Source organism: Spea bombifrons, chromosome 12 (assembly GCF_027358695.1).
Source record: "Spea bombifrons isolate aSpeBom1 chromosome 12, aSpeBom1.2.pri, whole genome shotgun sequence".
Taxonomy (NCBI): Eukaryota; Metazoa; Chordata; class Amphibia; order Anura; family Pelobatidae; genus Spea; species Spea bombifrons.
The window spans coordinates 15,509,673-15,526,984 of record NC_071098.1 but is presented as its reverse complement, the minus strand read 5'-3'; the positions used below and the strand labels follow the sequence as shown (position 1 = coordinate 15,526,984).

Here is a 17,312-nt window from a genome sequence, read left to right as displayed (position 1 = left end):
TTTATAAATAGCATGTTAATATGCTACAAAAAGAATGCAAGTATTTTACAGGCTACTCTCAAATAAATTCTATATTTCGGTGTTTAATGACTAAAATGCTATATACAGAGAGAACTCTTATATGTATATGTTGGGAGCAGTCATCCTAGCTTCTGTTTTCAGGATCTGCATAATTATTTACCCCCCAAACACACTTAATATGCTATTGCTCCCCTTTTGTTAAGTAAGTCAATAGGTTCAGGAGGCCTTTTTGGGGTGGCGTGAGGAGAGGACAGATATCTTGATAGGAAACCATTTACATAGGCGATTGATTTGTCCTTTAGCAACAAATAGCTCATCTCCCGCTTAACCTAAACAACATTAAAACTATTACATTCATTGGAAATAAAAAGTACATACTTTTAGTTTTCTTGTTATTGTTAAGCTAAAAGTGAAAGGGTAAAGTTGCATTTTTAGAGTCTTTTTACTAATTCCAAATTATTAATTCAAGATGGATATTGTGACAATTATCAACTTCCCTGAAGTCAGTTACTGAATCTGCAGAAACTCTTGGGATCTTGGGTTCTTTGATTACAGGGGTTGTTCTACAGTGATCTGCTGAGTTCTGATTTGTTTTATAGGAACACAGCACTAATATGTTATCTTAACCTTTAACATGACTTTGGCTACACTCTCTATTTAAGACATGCCACAAGTTTCGATTAGTTATACGTATTTTAATAAAGTAAAAAATATCCTATTGTTAATAATAACTATTAACAAAATAAAATGCACATTCAGGGCCTGAAATTCATGTCATAATTGTGAGAATCTCATGCAATCCAGTAGCTTGCTAGAGGTGAGGACTGGCACATAACCATTTCTGGGCATGATGGTCCTCTTCTTTTACATTCTGAATACTTGATACTTGATTTCTCAATTCTTGATACTGAAAATAGCAAGAGCAATTTTATTCTTGTGGCAATGTGCAGATAAAGTCTGTTTAAGTTGTAGAGCCCTGGGCATTAAAATCTGTCATTGTGGGCATTAATGGAGGAAAGTGCCATGGCTACAGGTGGAAAGAAAACACAGGTAATGCTAGTTACAAAATGGATGAAAATGATCAGCTGGGAGAAAGGTTGCTGCCAAGTCTGTATGATACAACAGGGAGATGTGCTTGTGCATTTATCTAGGGTTCATTTCCATGCAACTATTGTAAGTTGCTTTTTATATTTAATAACAACTAATAAAATGTTGGGCCAGTATACGATGTACTAACCCCTTAATGACAAAGCCCGTACATGTACATTGTTAACCAGCATTTTCAACCACAAAGTTGGTGGTATAAAGCTCAAGGCAGTCAGATGTAGTTATTCAGTGGAAAGGATTGTGAGAAAGCGTGCAGGTCATCCAGTGGAAATAACTTTAGGTAACTATAAGCAGCAGATGGAAGATATGAACCTTTCAGCCCATCTGATCATCCCAAATTTCTTAGTGTATAAGCAGCACATCTTCTCAGTCTTTCATTTAGGATAGTCTTATACTTATCCCATGCGTGTTTAAATTCAACTGTGTTAATATCCAGCACTTCTGCTGGAAGTGTTGGGTGATGCAGCTGGACAATGACCCTAAACATTAAATCTACTACAGAATGGCCTTTAAAAAGAAAATCTACCTAGTGCCCCAGTGGAATGACCCCCAAAAGAGCCATTCACATCAGGCACTATATGGACAAAAGAATTGGAAAACACCCCTTAATTATTGAAATCATGGTTTGGGTCCCCTAATCCCAGTAAAGGAGAATCTTACTGCTTCAGCATACCCATATGTTTGGGACAATGCTATGCTTGCAACTTTGTTGGAATAGTTTGGGGAAGGCCCTTTTCTATTCCAGCATGTCTGTGCCCAAGTGCACAAAGAAAGGTCCATATAGACATGGTTGAATGAGTTTGGTGTAGAAGGACATGACTGGCCCGCACAGAGCCCTGACCTCAACCCCATCAAACACCTTTGAGATGAACTGGAACAGAGAATGCGAGCCAGGCCTTCCTGTCCAAAATCAGTGCCTGGCCTCACAAATGCAATGCTCTACTGGATGAAACACAAAATATTGTGGAAAACCTTACCAAAAGAGTGCAAGCTGTTGTAGCTGGAAAGGGAAGACCAGCTGCATGTACAGTATCTCACAAAAGTGAGTACACCCTCACATTTTTGTAAATATTTTATTATATCTTTTCATGTGACAATACTGAAGAAATGACCCTCTGCTTCAATGTAAAGTAGTGAGTGTACAGCCTGTATAACAGCGTAAATTTGCTGTCCCCTCAAAATAACTCAACACACAGCCATTAATGTCTAAACCGTGGCAACAAAAGTGAGTACACCCCTGACTGGAAATGTCCAAATTGGGTCCAATTAGCCATTTCCCCTCCCCAGTGTCATGGGACTCGTTAGTGTTACAAGGTCTCAGGTAAAAATGGGGAGCAGGTGTGTTAAATTTGGTGTTATCTCTCTCACGCTCTCTCATACTGGTCACTGGAAGTTCAACATGGCACCTCATGAAAAGAACTCTTGGAGGATCTGAAAAAAAGAATTGTTGCTCTACATGAAGATGGCCTAGGCTATAAGAAGATTGCCAAGACCCTGAAACTGAGCTGCAGCACGGTTGTCAAGACCATACAGCAGTTTCACAGGACAGATCCATTCAGAACAGGCCTTGCCATGGTCGACCAAAGAAGTTGAGTGCTCAGCGTCATATCCAGAGGTTGGCTTTGGGAAATAGACGTATGAGTGCTGCCAGCATTGCTGCAGAGGTTGGAGGGGTGGGGGGGTCAGTCTGTCAGTGTTCAGTCCATACACTGCACACTGCATTAAATTGGTCTGCATGGCTGTCGTCCCAGAAGGAAGCTTCTTCTAAAGATGATGCACAAGAAAGTCCACAAACAGTTTGCTGAAGACAAGCAGACTAAGGACATGGATTACTGGAACCATGTCCTGTGGTGCCATGAGACCAAGATAAACTTATTTGGTTCAGATGGTGTCAAGCGTGTGGCGGCAACCAGGTGAGGAGTACAAAGACAAGCATGTCTTGCCTATAGTCAAGCATGGTGTTTGGAGTGTCATGGTCTGGGCCTGCATGAGTGCTACCGACACTGGGGAGCCAACATGTACTGTGACATACTGAAGCAGAGCATGATCCCCTCCCTTTGGAGACTGGGCCTCAGGGCAGTATTCATAACATGATAATGACCCCAAACACACCTCCAAGACGACCACTGCCTTGCTAAAGAAGCTGAGGGTAAAGGTGATGGACTGACCAAGCACGTCTCCAGACCTAAACCCTATTGAGCATTTGTGGGGCATCCTCAAACAGAAGGTGGGGGAGAGCAAAGTCTCTAACATCCACCAGCTCCGTGATGTTGTCATGGAGGAGTGGAAGAGGACTCTAGCGGCAACCTGTGAAGCTCTGTTGATCTCCATGCCCAAGAGGGTTAAGGCAGTGCTGGAAAATAATGATGGCCACACAAAATATTGACACTTTGGGCCCAATTTGGACATTTCCACTTAGAGGTGTACTCAGTTTTGTTGCCAGGGTTTAGACATTAATGGCTGTGTGTTGAGTTATTTTGAGGGGACAGCAAATGTACAATGTTATACAGGCTGTACACTCACTACTTTACATTGTAGCAGAGTATCATTTCATGTTGTCACATGAAAAGATATAATAAAAAATTTTCAAAACTGTGAGGGAGTACTCACTTTTGTGAGATACTGTACATATGTATTTATTTACTAATTTGTTTTAAATATACTATTAAATATGGTGCAGGCTGATCACTCTTTACAACAGCAGTGTGTGGATGTGAGTTTCTGCACACAGTCTCAAAACTGATGGGCAGCATAAAAACATGCAAGGTTCCAATCCCTTCAGATTTTAACTGCAAAGATAACGTAGCCACTGAGTATATGTTCATGGCATCCTCACATGTTTAAGAAAAATATTGTAACAATACATGGTATTATAATCATATAAAATATACTTAAAACATGGTTTTTATTCTTTTAAAAAAGTATCTTGGGTGTCAGGTGCTGGTGAGCGTGAGCTCTACAACAGCCATATGACTGCTTCACAACCCTAGTAATTCATTGCTAAAACAATACCTGTGAGCATGTGAGTCTCATTCCAATCTTATAAAGCCACAGCCGCTTGTAACTAGATTCTGCCAGTTCCTGCTACATGACTGATTACACGGCCTCCTACAGACATTGTTCCACATCATTGCAGTGTACCCTTCTGAGTTAACCCATTTAATGGTAGAAGAAGACTAATATATTTGCACTCAGTCAATGAAGTAGAACAACATAAACTGAGATTTTCACAACTCAGAGATGCTGGTTAACTAAAGAAGTATGATGGCTTCAGAGGAGATCCATAGAATATCCTTGGTGTAGGATGACCCAACTAATTCTTTAACATTGATTGTGTTTGGAAAATAAATGTTTCAGTGCACTTGTATAGTTGTATGAACTTATTTGACATCTCATTCCCAAACTATTTACATTAATATGAAGCTGGCACTGTTTTGTACCTATAATAGCCTCCACTCTTCTAAACAGGCTTTCCACAAGGTTTTGGATTGTGTCTGTGAGAATTTGTGCCTATTCAGCAAAAAGAGCATTTGTGAGGTCAGCCACTGATGTTGGACGAGAAGGCCTGTTTCTCAATCTGTGTTCCAGTTCATCCCAAAAGTGTTCAATGGGGTTAAGATCAGGACTCTGTGCAGGCCACATGACTTGCTCCACACTAAACTTGTACAAATTAAGGGGCACCTTATGAAATATGCTCACTCGGGGGACAATTTAATGTCCCTGACACCCCACTATATAAGAATGCATATTAAAGTACTCCGCATTCTTCAAAAATAAAGAACGCACATAGAAGATGCAACTCTGTTTCTGCAGTTACTCTCTTCCTCCATTTTCAGGTGATCACATCTCCTAATCAGCATTTAGTATGTGGGTGATGGGGGGCAAATGCATTTGCAGAACGGCAACCTAAAATTTAAATGGACAGCTGGCAGATGCATTAAAGTCCATACGATGGCTGATGCATGACACCTGAAAAAGCTATCCTCTGGTGACCTGCCCCCTCCCCACATGCGCAGTGCTTGCTTTTCTTGTTCTAGGGAACACTAAATCAGAGGTTAAGCTCTCCCAGGGATGAGAGCTGACACAATGCGATGACATCCATGCAGTGGAGCATGATCTAAGGATTCTTTATGGTCTGGTACCGGAGGAGGTCCATGGAGGTGACACCATGGGTTACTACACCAATCCTAGTGACGCCACTGAATAATGCTTTAGCAAGGCCAAATAATTTTTTTTTTAGAAAAGGTAGTCACCCCAGTTGGTATCTCCCTTTGCCAAAGAAATGTGCATCAGCTCCGGAAATGAATGGGCAACACGCATCCCGGTAAAATCAAAACAAGCTTTATTTGTGTCCTTAGGCTAGCTCTGTGTTTGTTAACATCTAAGAAGGCTGCTTTTGAATAAACATGTAAGTGTGGAACGTGTCAAGGGTTGGTCCTATTTCTGTTTCGTCTCACTCCACACAGGATGTAGTAAATTAGACCTATATAAGAAGGTAAGGAGGACTACAGAGAGCAATATACCAAGTCTGATTATATGAAATGGAACAATTCAAAATCTTGACACTTTTGTACATAAACATAGTATTAGAAACAAAATTCCTAGTGCTAAACATATCCCAGAAATTATCATGTAAGATTTTGCTGGGAACAAATTGTCATGTGATACAACAGCAGTCTTTGTCATAGAAATTGTTAAAAAAGCTTCTTGAAACTTTCATTGTTTTTATGTTAAAGAATGCAATTAAAGTTTTTGAGAATGTGAAACTATACCTGAAGAGTGTGGTTAATGTTTTGTCCTTTCAAGCAGCAATATGAAAAATTATGTAGACCAAAAAGCAGAAATGCAATGAGTAGTTTTTATACAACAGGACAAGTTACATCAAAAGAAGTTGATATACAGTCATGTGAAAAAGAAAGTACACCCTCTTTGAATTCTATGGGTTCACATACCAGGACATAATAACAATCATCTGTTCCTCAGCAGGCCTAAATATTAGTTAAATACAACCTCAGATGAAGAACAACACATGACACATGACACCGTGTTAGGATTTATTCAACAAAAATAAAGCAAAATGGAGAAGCCATGTTGTATTTACCTAGTTTTTAGACCTGCTAAAGAAGAGATGATTGTTATTATGTCCTGATATGTAAAACCATATAATTCAAAGAGGGTGTACTTTTTTTCACAAGACTGTACAGTATATTCACATAATTACATAAAAATAACTTTTGAGACAAAGAAAAAATAATTAACAGGCTATGAGGTTAGAAATACAAGTTTATTTCACATTAGATTGACACCACATATTCATACACAATAAAAAAGGGTTCAAGACTTTAGTTAGAAGAGGAGCTGTACATGCCCCAGAATCACAGCGAGATCGGTATATACTAAGAATACAAATATGTTTACGTTTGATTGTATAAGAACATGCCACACAACAGCCACGTCTGCACAGGGGGACAGACAGACACAGAACCCATGAGAAGGTTAGCAGCGATCAGGATGCAGTGTTCAGCTGTTTTCTGATGATCATTCTGATGCTGCTTGCCTCACAGGCTCCAGTATTTAACAGTTATATAGAATGTATTGTGCTAGTTAAACATATATTCATGTAACTTGCCTAGGACCTGCTACAGAGTATAGTGCTGTGTATTAAACAAATTAAATCCACACAGAAACCAGCAGTATAACAATGTTCACACAATACAAGGAGACATAACTATTTACCAAGAAAAAACTAGGGAAATCAAAAGGAGGATCAAAATGATTGCCAGAAAAAAAATGTTCCATAGAAAGCAGTGGAATGTTTTTCGCTGATTGCTCAATATTCCTTACCCAGAATATCTCCAATTTTCCCTTGATAACTATCAACCACAGTGCTCTGCAGCTGATAGACACAATGTCCTTCACATAATGCGCAGTGTTGTGCATATATATATAGTTATATAGTTATATATATATATATATCTCTGTGATAGAATACTTCTATACTGTATACATATGTGTCTCCACAATATTTTAGGAACATTTAAAGGCACCAACACAATTTGAATCCTTCCAGTCTGCAATCTAGTTAGTAACAATATTTGTGGATTATAGCTGATGTTATATGTTTGACCAAGAGATTCACATCATTATGAAGAAAGCAAACACTAACTACGAAGAAAGCAAACACTAACTACAAAGAAAGACCTGTGTATGCAGTCAGTCATTTCTACCCTACAGAGTAACATATATATGTTTGTATTGGAAACAAACTAAACATTAGCTTCTGATTTTTGATACCTGATTTCTCTGCGGCTCCACTCCTACCAGAAAAGAAGGTGCTAAGACAATACAAAGAAACAAAGTAGAGACGGCACTGAGAAACTATCAAGAACTAAGACGATGACATCATAACCCACGGTGTGGACACATAACACTGCAGGCCTGGATAAAAGAGAGACAGTAGTTGTAGGTGAAGCATTGATTTCTTTTTTTGCGTAGTTTAATTCTTGGATAGCCTTGGAAAAAGAGAATGTTTATATAATCAATTTATCAACTTCATACCAGAACCCTCTGCCATTCTACATATTTATATAGTTCCTTCCATGTTGGCATATAAGCTTTCCTATAGCTGTTCCCATTGCACCACCTAATGTATTCTATAACCCACCACACTACACATAATAATACATACTGTAACTCTCCACTTCCTTTAACAAATCTATGATTTAGCTCCTCTCTATAAAACATGTCAATACCCCATACATTTAATGAGAAAAATAATGTATATGTGAGCAGATTAAAATATACATTGTGGTTTATTTTGGTGGGAAAAAGAGAAATAAGCCACTAAAATGTGGTTATAATGAAAAGACAGAGGTGCATTTTGAACATCAGGGACTTTGAAGTATACTTAATGTCAGATGATTTGCAAGCAGATGCACAGATCAAGATATGCGCAGCTGGAAGGCCTCTATGCAGGACCCAGAAACCTAATACACATGTCTGTCAGCACAATTTAAAGAGACTGGGCAGTGTATTGTGGGATATAACTGTCATATCTAAATAGCTTTTGAAAGCACATCTATCCATCTATCTATTACTTACCTTCCGTGATGCCCTATGCCAGACTAGGGCAGTGCCCCCTACTCAATCAGTGTCTTCCCTGCATTAACAGGCACCTTCTAATGTTGTGCTAACTTATTTGCCATAGCCTGTGTAAATGAGCCAGTTGGGGAGATCCTCGCCTGTAACTAGGCCAGTGAGCACCAGGACATTGAGTGGCCTGATTGCCCAAGAGGGCAATCTGCCCCTGGTTTTGCTCCCCTGGACCTGCCGCCCTAGGCACATGATATTTCACTGGATCTATCATGTGTGGTTTTAAGTAAACAGTGCCCACTTTGCATGTAACTATACTATAAATTCTACTTATAACTTTTCAAATTGTCCGAAAATGTAATCACTCACAGGTTATCTTGTCAGTTCTCTGTTTTCTGGGATCCCTGAGCTGTAGACAGAGAATTGGTTACTAAAGTACACATTAGCAGGCTTATTGCTGAAAACATAACACATTTGACCCATAAATATTAGATTAGATATTGAGATAAATGCAAATATATATTTATTCCTGTGGAGATAGCTCCATCACTAGGTTACCTTTTACAGACTACTAAAAGCCTCAACATCAGGCCTGTGTAGTGAGAAACCTGCCAAACCCATCAATATCAGTAGATACATCAACAGCAGGTCTGTTGGCCATGGGGCATACAGGGCAAATGCTTAAAAGCAGACACAGAGAGGGTGTTGGCACGGAAGAAAAAGTTTGTATGTGATTTTTATGCAATGCAACCTTTATAGAAAAGAATAAAACGAGAGTTCTACTAAGGTTTATTTGCAATTAATGTCTTGTCTAAATGGTGAATTTAAATTTCATGGCCCTTTTTGTGTTCCAAGTCCAGCCCTGATCAAAATATACCACTAGCATTACCACACAGCCATGTCCAATTTTCCCTTCAACTGATAATAAATCAGCGAAGCCAAAGTGAACAAAGTGAAAGTAATGTAGAGGAAACCAAAAACAGATACCTTTAATTAAGTAAATATTGTAAAGTGAGAGATAAAAGGTGAGCTGAAACATCTCAACTTATTGACTTGAAGGAGCAGTCATATATATTTTTTTTTAAAGATTATAACTTTTATTTATATATATATATATATATATTTTTTATTTTTTTGACCAAAATTGACTTTTTTGTGAATGAATTACCTTTGGAGACAATGAGATTTTCTGCCTGAGCTTCTTCATCTCCTGGAGCCCTGCAGAAATAAGGACACAGAGAAAATTATAACACTGCAATTGTACTGAAGGAAAAACTTAAGACAATGAAGCAAAAATCTATTCTCTGGACATGGACACGGTAGCATCAGAGTAATATTAGCTGGAAACAAGATGTGAGATAAATGTCACTTTTCCCTTTGTTTCATTCAATTTCTAAGAAGGTCATTATTAAAGCACATACTCTCACACTAAACACAGGCAGATAATTACCACACAAACATATACAGTATGTGTCTGATAATTACCACATTACCAACCACTGGCGTATCTACAGGGGTCGAGAACCTCATAGCGGTTCAAAATTGTTTAGAAAGGGCCGCACTGATCCAGGTTGAAAGGGCCCTTTCTAAACTATTTTGAACTGACAGGGGGAGAAAGAAAAGTATTGGCGTCATGTGACGTCATGTGACGTGGTGAAACCGAGGCTGCTCGCACACTGCCCAAGTGGCCAGAGGGAAAGCTGCAGGAGAGGTAAGCGGGAGGTGGCATATGTCTACTTGTGTGTGTGTGTTTGAGTATGCATGGGTATCTGTGTGTGTGTTTGTGTGTGTGTGAGCATGCATGTGTACCTGTGTGTTTGTGGGCATGCATGTGTACTTATGTGTGTGAGCATGCATGTCTACTTGTGTGTGTTTGATCATGGATGTGTACTTGTGTTTGTGTGAGCATGGATGTGTAGTTGTGTGTGTGTGAGCATGGATGTGTGTGTGAGCATGTGCAAGTGTGTTTACATATGTTGGAAGGGGGGGGCAAGGTGCAAAGAAGGCACAGACCAGTTGTTTGGGGGCAATGATGGCACAGACCAGCTGTTGAGGTTGGGGGGCCCGGGGTAATTTTTTGCACCAGGGCCCCTTGATTTCTAGTTACACCCCTGTTACCAACTGACCTATAGGTGTTTATTACACATTCAAATGCATTTCTAATTACTTTAGGGAGTTAGATTAATCTTATTAGAGGGAGCAAGAGTTTGACAAATTAGATTAGATGTGACAAATAATAATAAGTAAAGATAGGTACAATAAAAAAATGTCAATATATGCATTACATATATGTTGCATTACAAATAGGTTTAAAAAATATTTCGCTATCTTGTTTCTGGGTGTGTGCATTTTAGCCATTTGTATGTGTTCTAGCTCTGTTATTTTAGCTCAGTCTACTAGACTACTGGTCTAGACATACAAGTCTTTGAAAGAATAGACTTCACTAGCCATAAAGAATCATCTCAGTGTGGTGTTTGAAAAGGGAATGTCACCAAAATATCACATGACTGACAAAAATGGCAGCCTCCAGGTCTGCAGATAAAGGGAAGTGTATTGGAACAAAATAAGACAAAACCAAGTTTTCTTCAAGGCTAATCTTCATTGCAATATTCAGCACTATATTTATTCATCTAGTGAAATCAATCCTGAACACACACACACATATATTACATTGAAGCAAATATGTGCTTGAAAGTCCAACTAACTTTTGACTCCCTGTTTATTTTTTGAGCTTTGTGGAAAACAATATTTAATTGGGAATAGTCTAGCATATAATTTCAAAGAGGGTTAATATATATTTCCTACCTTTGTTTTTGGTTAAGATTGTTGCATCTGCACCTTCGGCCTGAAAGTAAATAGATATCAGTTTACATATAGTAAAAGAGGAGGATGAAGATTCAAACTAAATAGCAATGAGAATTTTAATCTGGATGTCTATGCAGATGAGCCAGAGTGTTTTGGATACCTTTGAAGCCAATCTCACTGCGCTCAAGTGATGAGCAACTTGCTCTTTTGCTGAAACTAAACTCTGGTCCCCCATGGTCTAGATTCAACCGTAGTTTTTGTTCCAAAATATGTTGTTCTCAATCAATGACCACTTGTATTTTTTTTAAGAGTTAGTAAGGCCAAAATCATATTTCTAGATTATGAAGAGCTTTACATGTCTCTTTGCAACTGACTCTCTAGGCTAAGAGACATTGAAAACAGACACATTGCCCCTTTAATTGTAACTAACAATAACTGTGTATTACCTTTACAATTAGTTCCGTGATTGGATGATGACGATCTGGACACGTCTGTATGTATTATTAATAATATTCATAAAATAGACAGAACCTACAGAACTATATATTAAGCTGTTCAATGAGATGTAATAATACCTTATGCATATTTACATGCCATTCAAAATGATAACATAAAGTGACAAAATGTGAAGGGCCGTGTTTACAGGTCATATGAAGAACAGTGGAATTTAACATGTGGAATCAAGTCTGTGGATCGGGGGATTTATAATGATTAACAGAGTTTTGTATTTTATTTTTCCTTCTCGAGAAGAACATTGTGGTGAGTCTCTTTTGACTTCTCTGAATGCGTGTGCAAACAATCTATGGAGATTGGGGGCGCAAATGTTGTCTTTTTATTGCTTGTCTTGTAAAACATTTAGTTTGCCCTATTTAACAGTTTATAGTATATTAAAGTTGCAGTCAGATGTCACACTGTTTGCTAACGACAGAGTAGCTTGTAACTAGTTGCATGGAATTTTTTTTTGTTTACCTCAAACAACACCACCTAGAATACCATTTTACCAGGTTTTATATGGAATGTTCTGTGCTACTGGCCATTTGTGATAATACAATATCTCGATATAGATGAGATGGCACAGAAAAGCTGTTCGGATTCAATGGTGGCACAGACAAGCTGTTTGTGGGACAAAGGTGGGACTGTGGGATATATTCCTCGTGAAGTTGGGGTACCCCTGGTGTGGCTAATATGCAAATGAGCTCGACCACGCAAAAATATATATTAACCATTGACAGGAAAGGTTTACAACATGCAATGCCATGTCCCAATTAAGCAATAAAGGTTGACATTCATCAAATTTGTCATAAAAATCTTTACAATCCACCACATGAAAGTCTTTGTAGAGAACCAATTTGACAGTAATGCATGATGAGATGTTGACAAAACAGATAACTCAACTCAATGTTGACTGATCCTGAACCAGCCATTTAACATTGCAAAGGATAAGAAAGAAAAAAACATTGCATGAAGCTGATAACTACCCAAAATGTAATTACACCCTCAATACATTTGAAAAGGAATGTTGCCCCTTTTGTCCACACACCCCACTACCACCCACCAAGTAAAAATGTAACCTGCACCCCCCCCCCCCGAGTTAAACTAAGTCTAAAGTCAAAGAGAAAAGAGTGTCAAGAGTTGGGCAATAGGGCCAGTATAGGGTGTTGGACCTTCAATAGTTAGAGTAAAAAACATTCTGTATATTGGAATGTCTGAAGCAACAAGTTTTTATGTAGGGGCCGCAGTGTGTGAAGTAGCCTTTGGTTCGTGCTTCCTTATGTGAAACCTTACAAACTCATGCAAGGGCAGTCTCACTGTACTTGAGAGATGTTGCTGATCACATATTGGGGTGTTGTGTGACTGTAAAGGCTGCATAGAAATCTTGTGCGTGGAAAGAGTTAGGGCTGCAATTAACAATTATTTTTATAATAATTGATTAATCGGATAAAAACCAATATGCAAATTTTTCATTTATTTAAAATAATTTAAGAATAAGAAACGTAACATTTACATTAATGTGTCGTTGTAAGTTGTACACACAACACTTTTATCTCTCTACCACAATGGCATTTCTCAAACTAGGTTTTAATACCCCCAAAAAAGTTTTACTAGTAAATACTAATTCACATGTAATTTATTTTGTTCATATTTAATAAAAACAATGATTTTATCTATGATTGAGAAAAATGAATTTCTTGTTTTTATTTCCTTTTATTTGCCACCAGAGAGGAGGATCCAGGTCCCCTGCTGCGCTGCGGGGAATCTGGATTAAGTCTTATAGTTAGACTTATTCAACTAATCGATAATGAAAATTGTTGACAATGATTTTCATTATCGATTTTATCTATTAGTTGTTGCAGCCCTAGAAAGGGTTTAAATACCAGCATTTAAAATAACTTGGGTGGTTTATTTTTTAAAAAAAATAATTTGATGGGACATGGGGTCAATAAGACCAGATATCGAAGTTCCATGTTGAAAAATGCGCACTTCCCAAATGTACCATTTTACCTCACAAATCACCTGACAAGCCCATGCATAGAGTGTATCACTGTAATGGTTTTAAAATAACAAAACACTACTTGTACTTATTGCCCTATAACTTGCAAGAAAAACATAAAAACCTTGGGTATTTCTAAACTCAGGACAAATAGAAGAATCTATTTAGCAGGTTTTTTATTAGCTTTTGTAATTGAGTAAAATAATTTGTTTAATATAGGAAATTAGATGATATGATCAAAAATGGTATCTGAAGAAAATCCTTTTTGTCCTGAAAAAAAAAACCAATATATAACTTGTGTGGGTACACTAAATGGGAGAAAATTACAGCTAAACACGAGCCTGGCAAAAGTGTTACAACAGCCTTGGTCACGAAGGGTACAAAGAATAAAGAACAGCCTGGTCCTAAAAGGGTTAACCAGGAAAAGGAGTGGTCATAATAGGGCATGGCTAATAGAAGGGCACCACCACGGTGGGGCCATTACTGTTTGTTACCCGAACTGCTGTTTGGTCTCAGTCTGCCACTACCTCCAGATTTTTTTTTTATCATTCTGGAAGAACAGATACTTGGAGTCCATAGATTTTAACTACTTCATATTGTATTCTGACGTGACTCATTACTGAGCCTCTTATTGGTATATTCTAAGTGTAGCAGCAGCTTAAGTATATGTTACTTGATTAATTATCTATGTCTGACCGAACAAATTAGTTTTTCCATGAGGCCATGTGTTAGAAGTATTTGTTCAGAACTAGGGTTTGGGCTATGAAGCTGGATTGCCCAATATACCAAGTGGTTAAACGTGTCAAGTTAATATTTTGAAAGACCTGCACATATGGAAGTCCATCCAAGGTCCCCAAACCAGTTTCCAATAACAACAAACAATTCAGAAATTACCCAATTAGGTACAATTACAAGGCAAGACAATGAATACTGTTGGACAGAAGGCTATAAAACCACAGTAATGTTTACAAAGTGATAGAAAAAAATGTATACAGCTAATTTTATTAGTGTCACTGATGGTGCATTACAGGTATGATAAACTTACTCAGTATCAGGAGGATACCCAGAGTGAAGAGCACAACTGCAAAAACAAGTCCTCCGATCCGCAGGTTTTGATAATCTGCACATATTAGAAAATAATTCATTAATGCTTCAGTTATTCCTTCACCAGCTAAATGTCAGATATACATACATCTACTAAAACATTTCAAACCAGAACAGCAACCAAAATTACTATTATATGTATATATTTTTTTGTTTGGAGGAGGAGGGCTGGCAAAAAAACAAAACAACTATGTTGGATACTATATGCTGCCTGTCAGTAGAACTGCCAGAGTGTATTAGGACAGCAGTGGTGGTGTTTTTGGATGAAAAAAGTTAGTTTTACGGAAATCACACTTGGGGACTTTCAAAATAAGCTAAAATATTAAACCTTTAATAGCCCATTGTGGTGATTCTAGGTAGTGACTCTCCGAATACATTACCCAAATGGCTCTTATAGCGGTCCTCATAGAAACTTTGACTTGTCATTATTTAAATGTACAATTAATTGGGTCACTTGTATACAAGCAGGGATATCAGCCATAACATACAGGGAGTAAAGGCACCAACTGGGTCTTTTATATGATCACAGCACCCCAGAATATAAATAACTTCAATTCAGGCTGTATGACCCTAAGAATCCGCCCTTTACCCTGAGACTCAGGGTCAAACTGTGAGAAGTGTCATGCATGGCAGAAATCCAGGTTTCACAGGATCGTGCACTTGTTACAACTATTGTTGTAACTTGTTGCAAATCACTCCCTAAGTATTTTTATGTACATGACATTTAGTTTATTAAGATCATCAATCAGTGAGGTTCTGTATTCTTTTCGTTTTTCTATCATGGAAAATAATCACAAAAGCTTTAACTAAACCAGATCCACAATCAATGATGAATGATACAGCACAAAAGTAATTGCATAGAACACCATTCAGCCACACAGAGTGAGCAGAGCGGAGAGAGAAATTTCTGCAGGGTTTTAAATGGCAGTGAACAGATGCATTTTAAATTGCAGATAGATTGGGGTTATATATACAAAGTCAATTACATGGGATGCTGGTTGAATGTTTGAAAGGTGACATTATCTCCATAGCAATCAAATGACTGTTGCTGTTTTAACATTACATGGTCTGCTACAATGATGAAACCACTTTACTCCTCTTTCCTCCACTTAGAATACCTGTTGATTACGTAACCCACTTATATTTCCATTTGTGAACTGATAAAAAGAGCGGTGTTGACCATTTATTTCTAATGAGAGGGTTGGTATGCTATTAGGAAGCACTGGCTAGGAGGCCAGAGATCATTAAACCAAATATATATATTGAAAATAGGTTTTATGGGCTTTTTTCCATAGAATGGATTTTTTAAACTGCCCTGACAGCATACAGGTATCCCATATTTCGTTGGTACTGCAAAATTAATTTAATAACACATATCCTCCAAATGAATTGTAATTTTGCATTTAACATGTCAATCTGTATAGACAACTTGCTCTTAATAAAATGGTTCCCGTGCTGTGCTTCTTGCAATAGTTTTGACTCTAAGACCTAAAACTCCACATAGAGGCACACGGCTTTTTTTTTTTACCATAATCGAATGGATTCGACTCCTTGTTTTCCTCACTGGCACCTGCAAAAACAACATGGCATGTAAATTATAGGCTTCAAAGTGTTCTATGAAAAACAGAATGTTAAACAATAATATGAGAAACATCAAGAGCAGCTTCTGGTACCTTCCTGCTCAATTTTTATGAGTATCTATTAATGATAGTTTCAGTCTTCAAAACCATCTGAAAGCAGTTTTTTTGGTCAGTGGGCATTTAGAAATGTAGAACAAATGCAGTGTTTATGGTGGGTCTGTCACTTTTTTTAATCCAAAGTGTTGTTCAGTACATTAAATTAGCCTGTGTCCTTCAACCGATGTTGCTTGACAGTGATAGCCCAACAGTGGGGTACGGACATGGCTGGCGCCTGTGCTGTCAGAGACTGGCTCTTTACTGAAGAACATGGAGGAAGTGTGCAAAAGGAAGTGTACACTCACACATTGATAAAGAAAGCTACTTTCACTTCCAAAACATTCTAACACAAAATACATTTGTTTTAAAACACTATGGATTAATGCAAATTTTATAATTTGAGGTGCCTGTAATAGGAGGATTTTAGTAGTCCTTTTACAATATATTTTTCTGTAATACAGTAATTGTCCACATGGTGGCACTAAAGGCCCATATATCTGTTTGCCACATCAGTAAGTCGCATTGTCTCAAAATATATCTATGATGCAGCCCCCAGCTCTCTCTCCTGTCTGAAACCCTACCTCTCTGAACATATGTTTAGCATTTCCTTCTCTGGCTCATATTTGTGTCCTGTCTGTATCACTGTCCACTGGCATGCCACAGGGAACAGATCTGAGAGCGGCGCTTGTAAAAGTGCTATAGAGACTGTGCTGGCTAGTCACATTCCTCCATGGTGTAAGTGTTTCATCGGAGAGCTTTTGTTAACTTGTAATGGTTCCCGTTACACTTTGCCATAAAGGTCAAACAAAACAGGCTTGGAGGATAATTACTTATCAGGAAAGAAATGTTACTGTTAATAAAACAATATAATCTGAATCTAATAATATTTTTAATTAACAAAATAATAGAAATATTAGGATTATTCAGATTATTATGAATTACAGTCTATCCTCAATAAATGTAGGGTTACATTTAATGTTCTTGGGAGCCTTCCTTTATTTGGATTTGTAAAATAT

The 17,312-nt window shown here is 37.9% G+C and overlaps 1 protein-coding gene across 3 annotated transcripts in view; it reads right to left on the bottom strand.

The window, feature by feature from the left end:
- Positions 1-7,606: 7,606 nt before the first annotated feature.
- FXYD6 (FXYD domain containing ion transport regulator 6) overlaps positions 7,607-17,312 on the bottom strand; it is a 34,194-nt gene continuing 24,488 nt past the window's right edge. For all 3 annotated transcript variants that reach the window (XM_053452654.1, XM_053452656.1, XM_053452655.1), the window contains exons 3-8: positions 16,149-16,190; positions 14,562-14,636; positions 11,026-11,065; positions 9,389-9,438; positions 8,590-8,629; positions 7,607-7,640 (exon numbers count right to left, since the gene is read on the bottom strand). In XM_053452654.1, the coding sequence (XP_053308629.1) occupies positions 8,601-8,629; positions 9,389-9,438; positions 11,026-11,065; positions 14,562-14,636; positions 16,149-16,190 (236 nt within the window). In that variant the 3' untranslated portion in view covers positions 7,607-7,640; positions 8,590-8,600. The remainder of the gene's footprint in view (positions 7,641-8,589; positions 8,630-9,388; positions 9,439-11,025; positions 11,066-14,561; positions 14,637-16,148; positions 16,191-17,312) is intronic.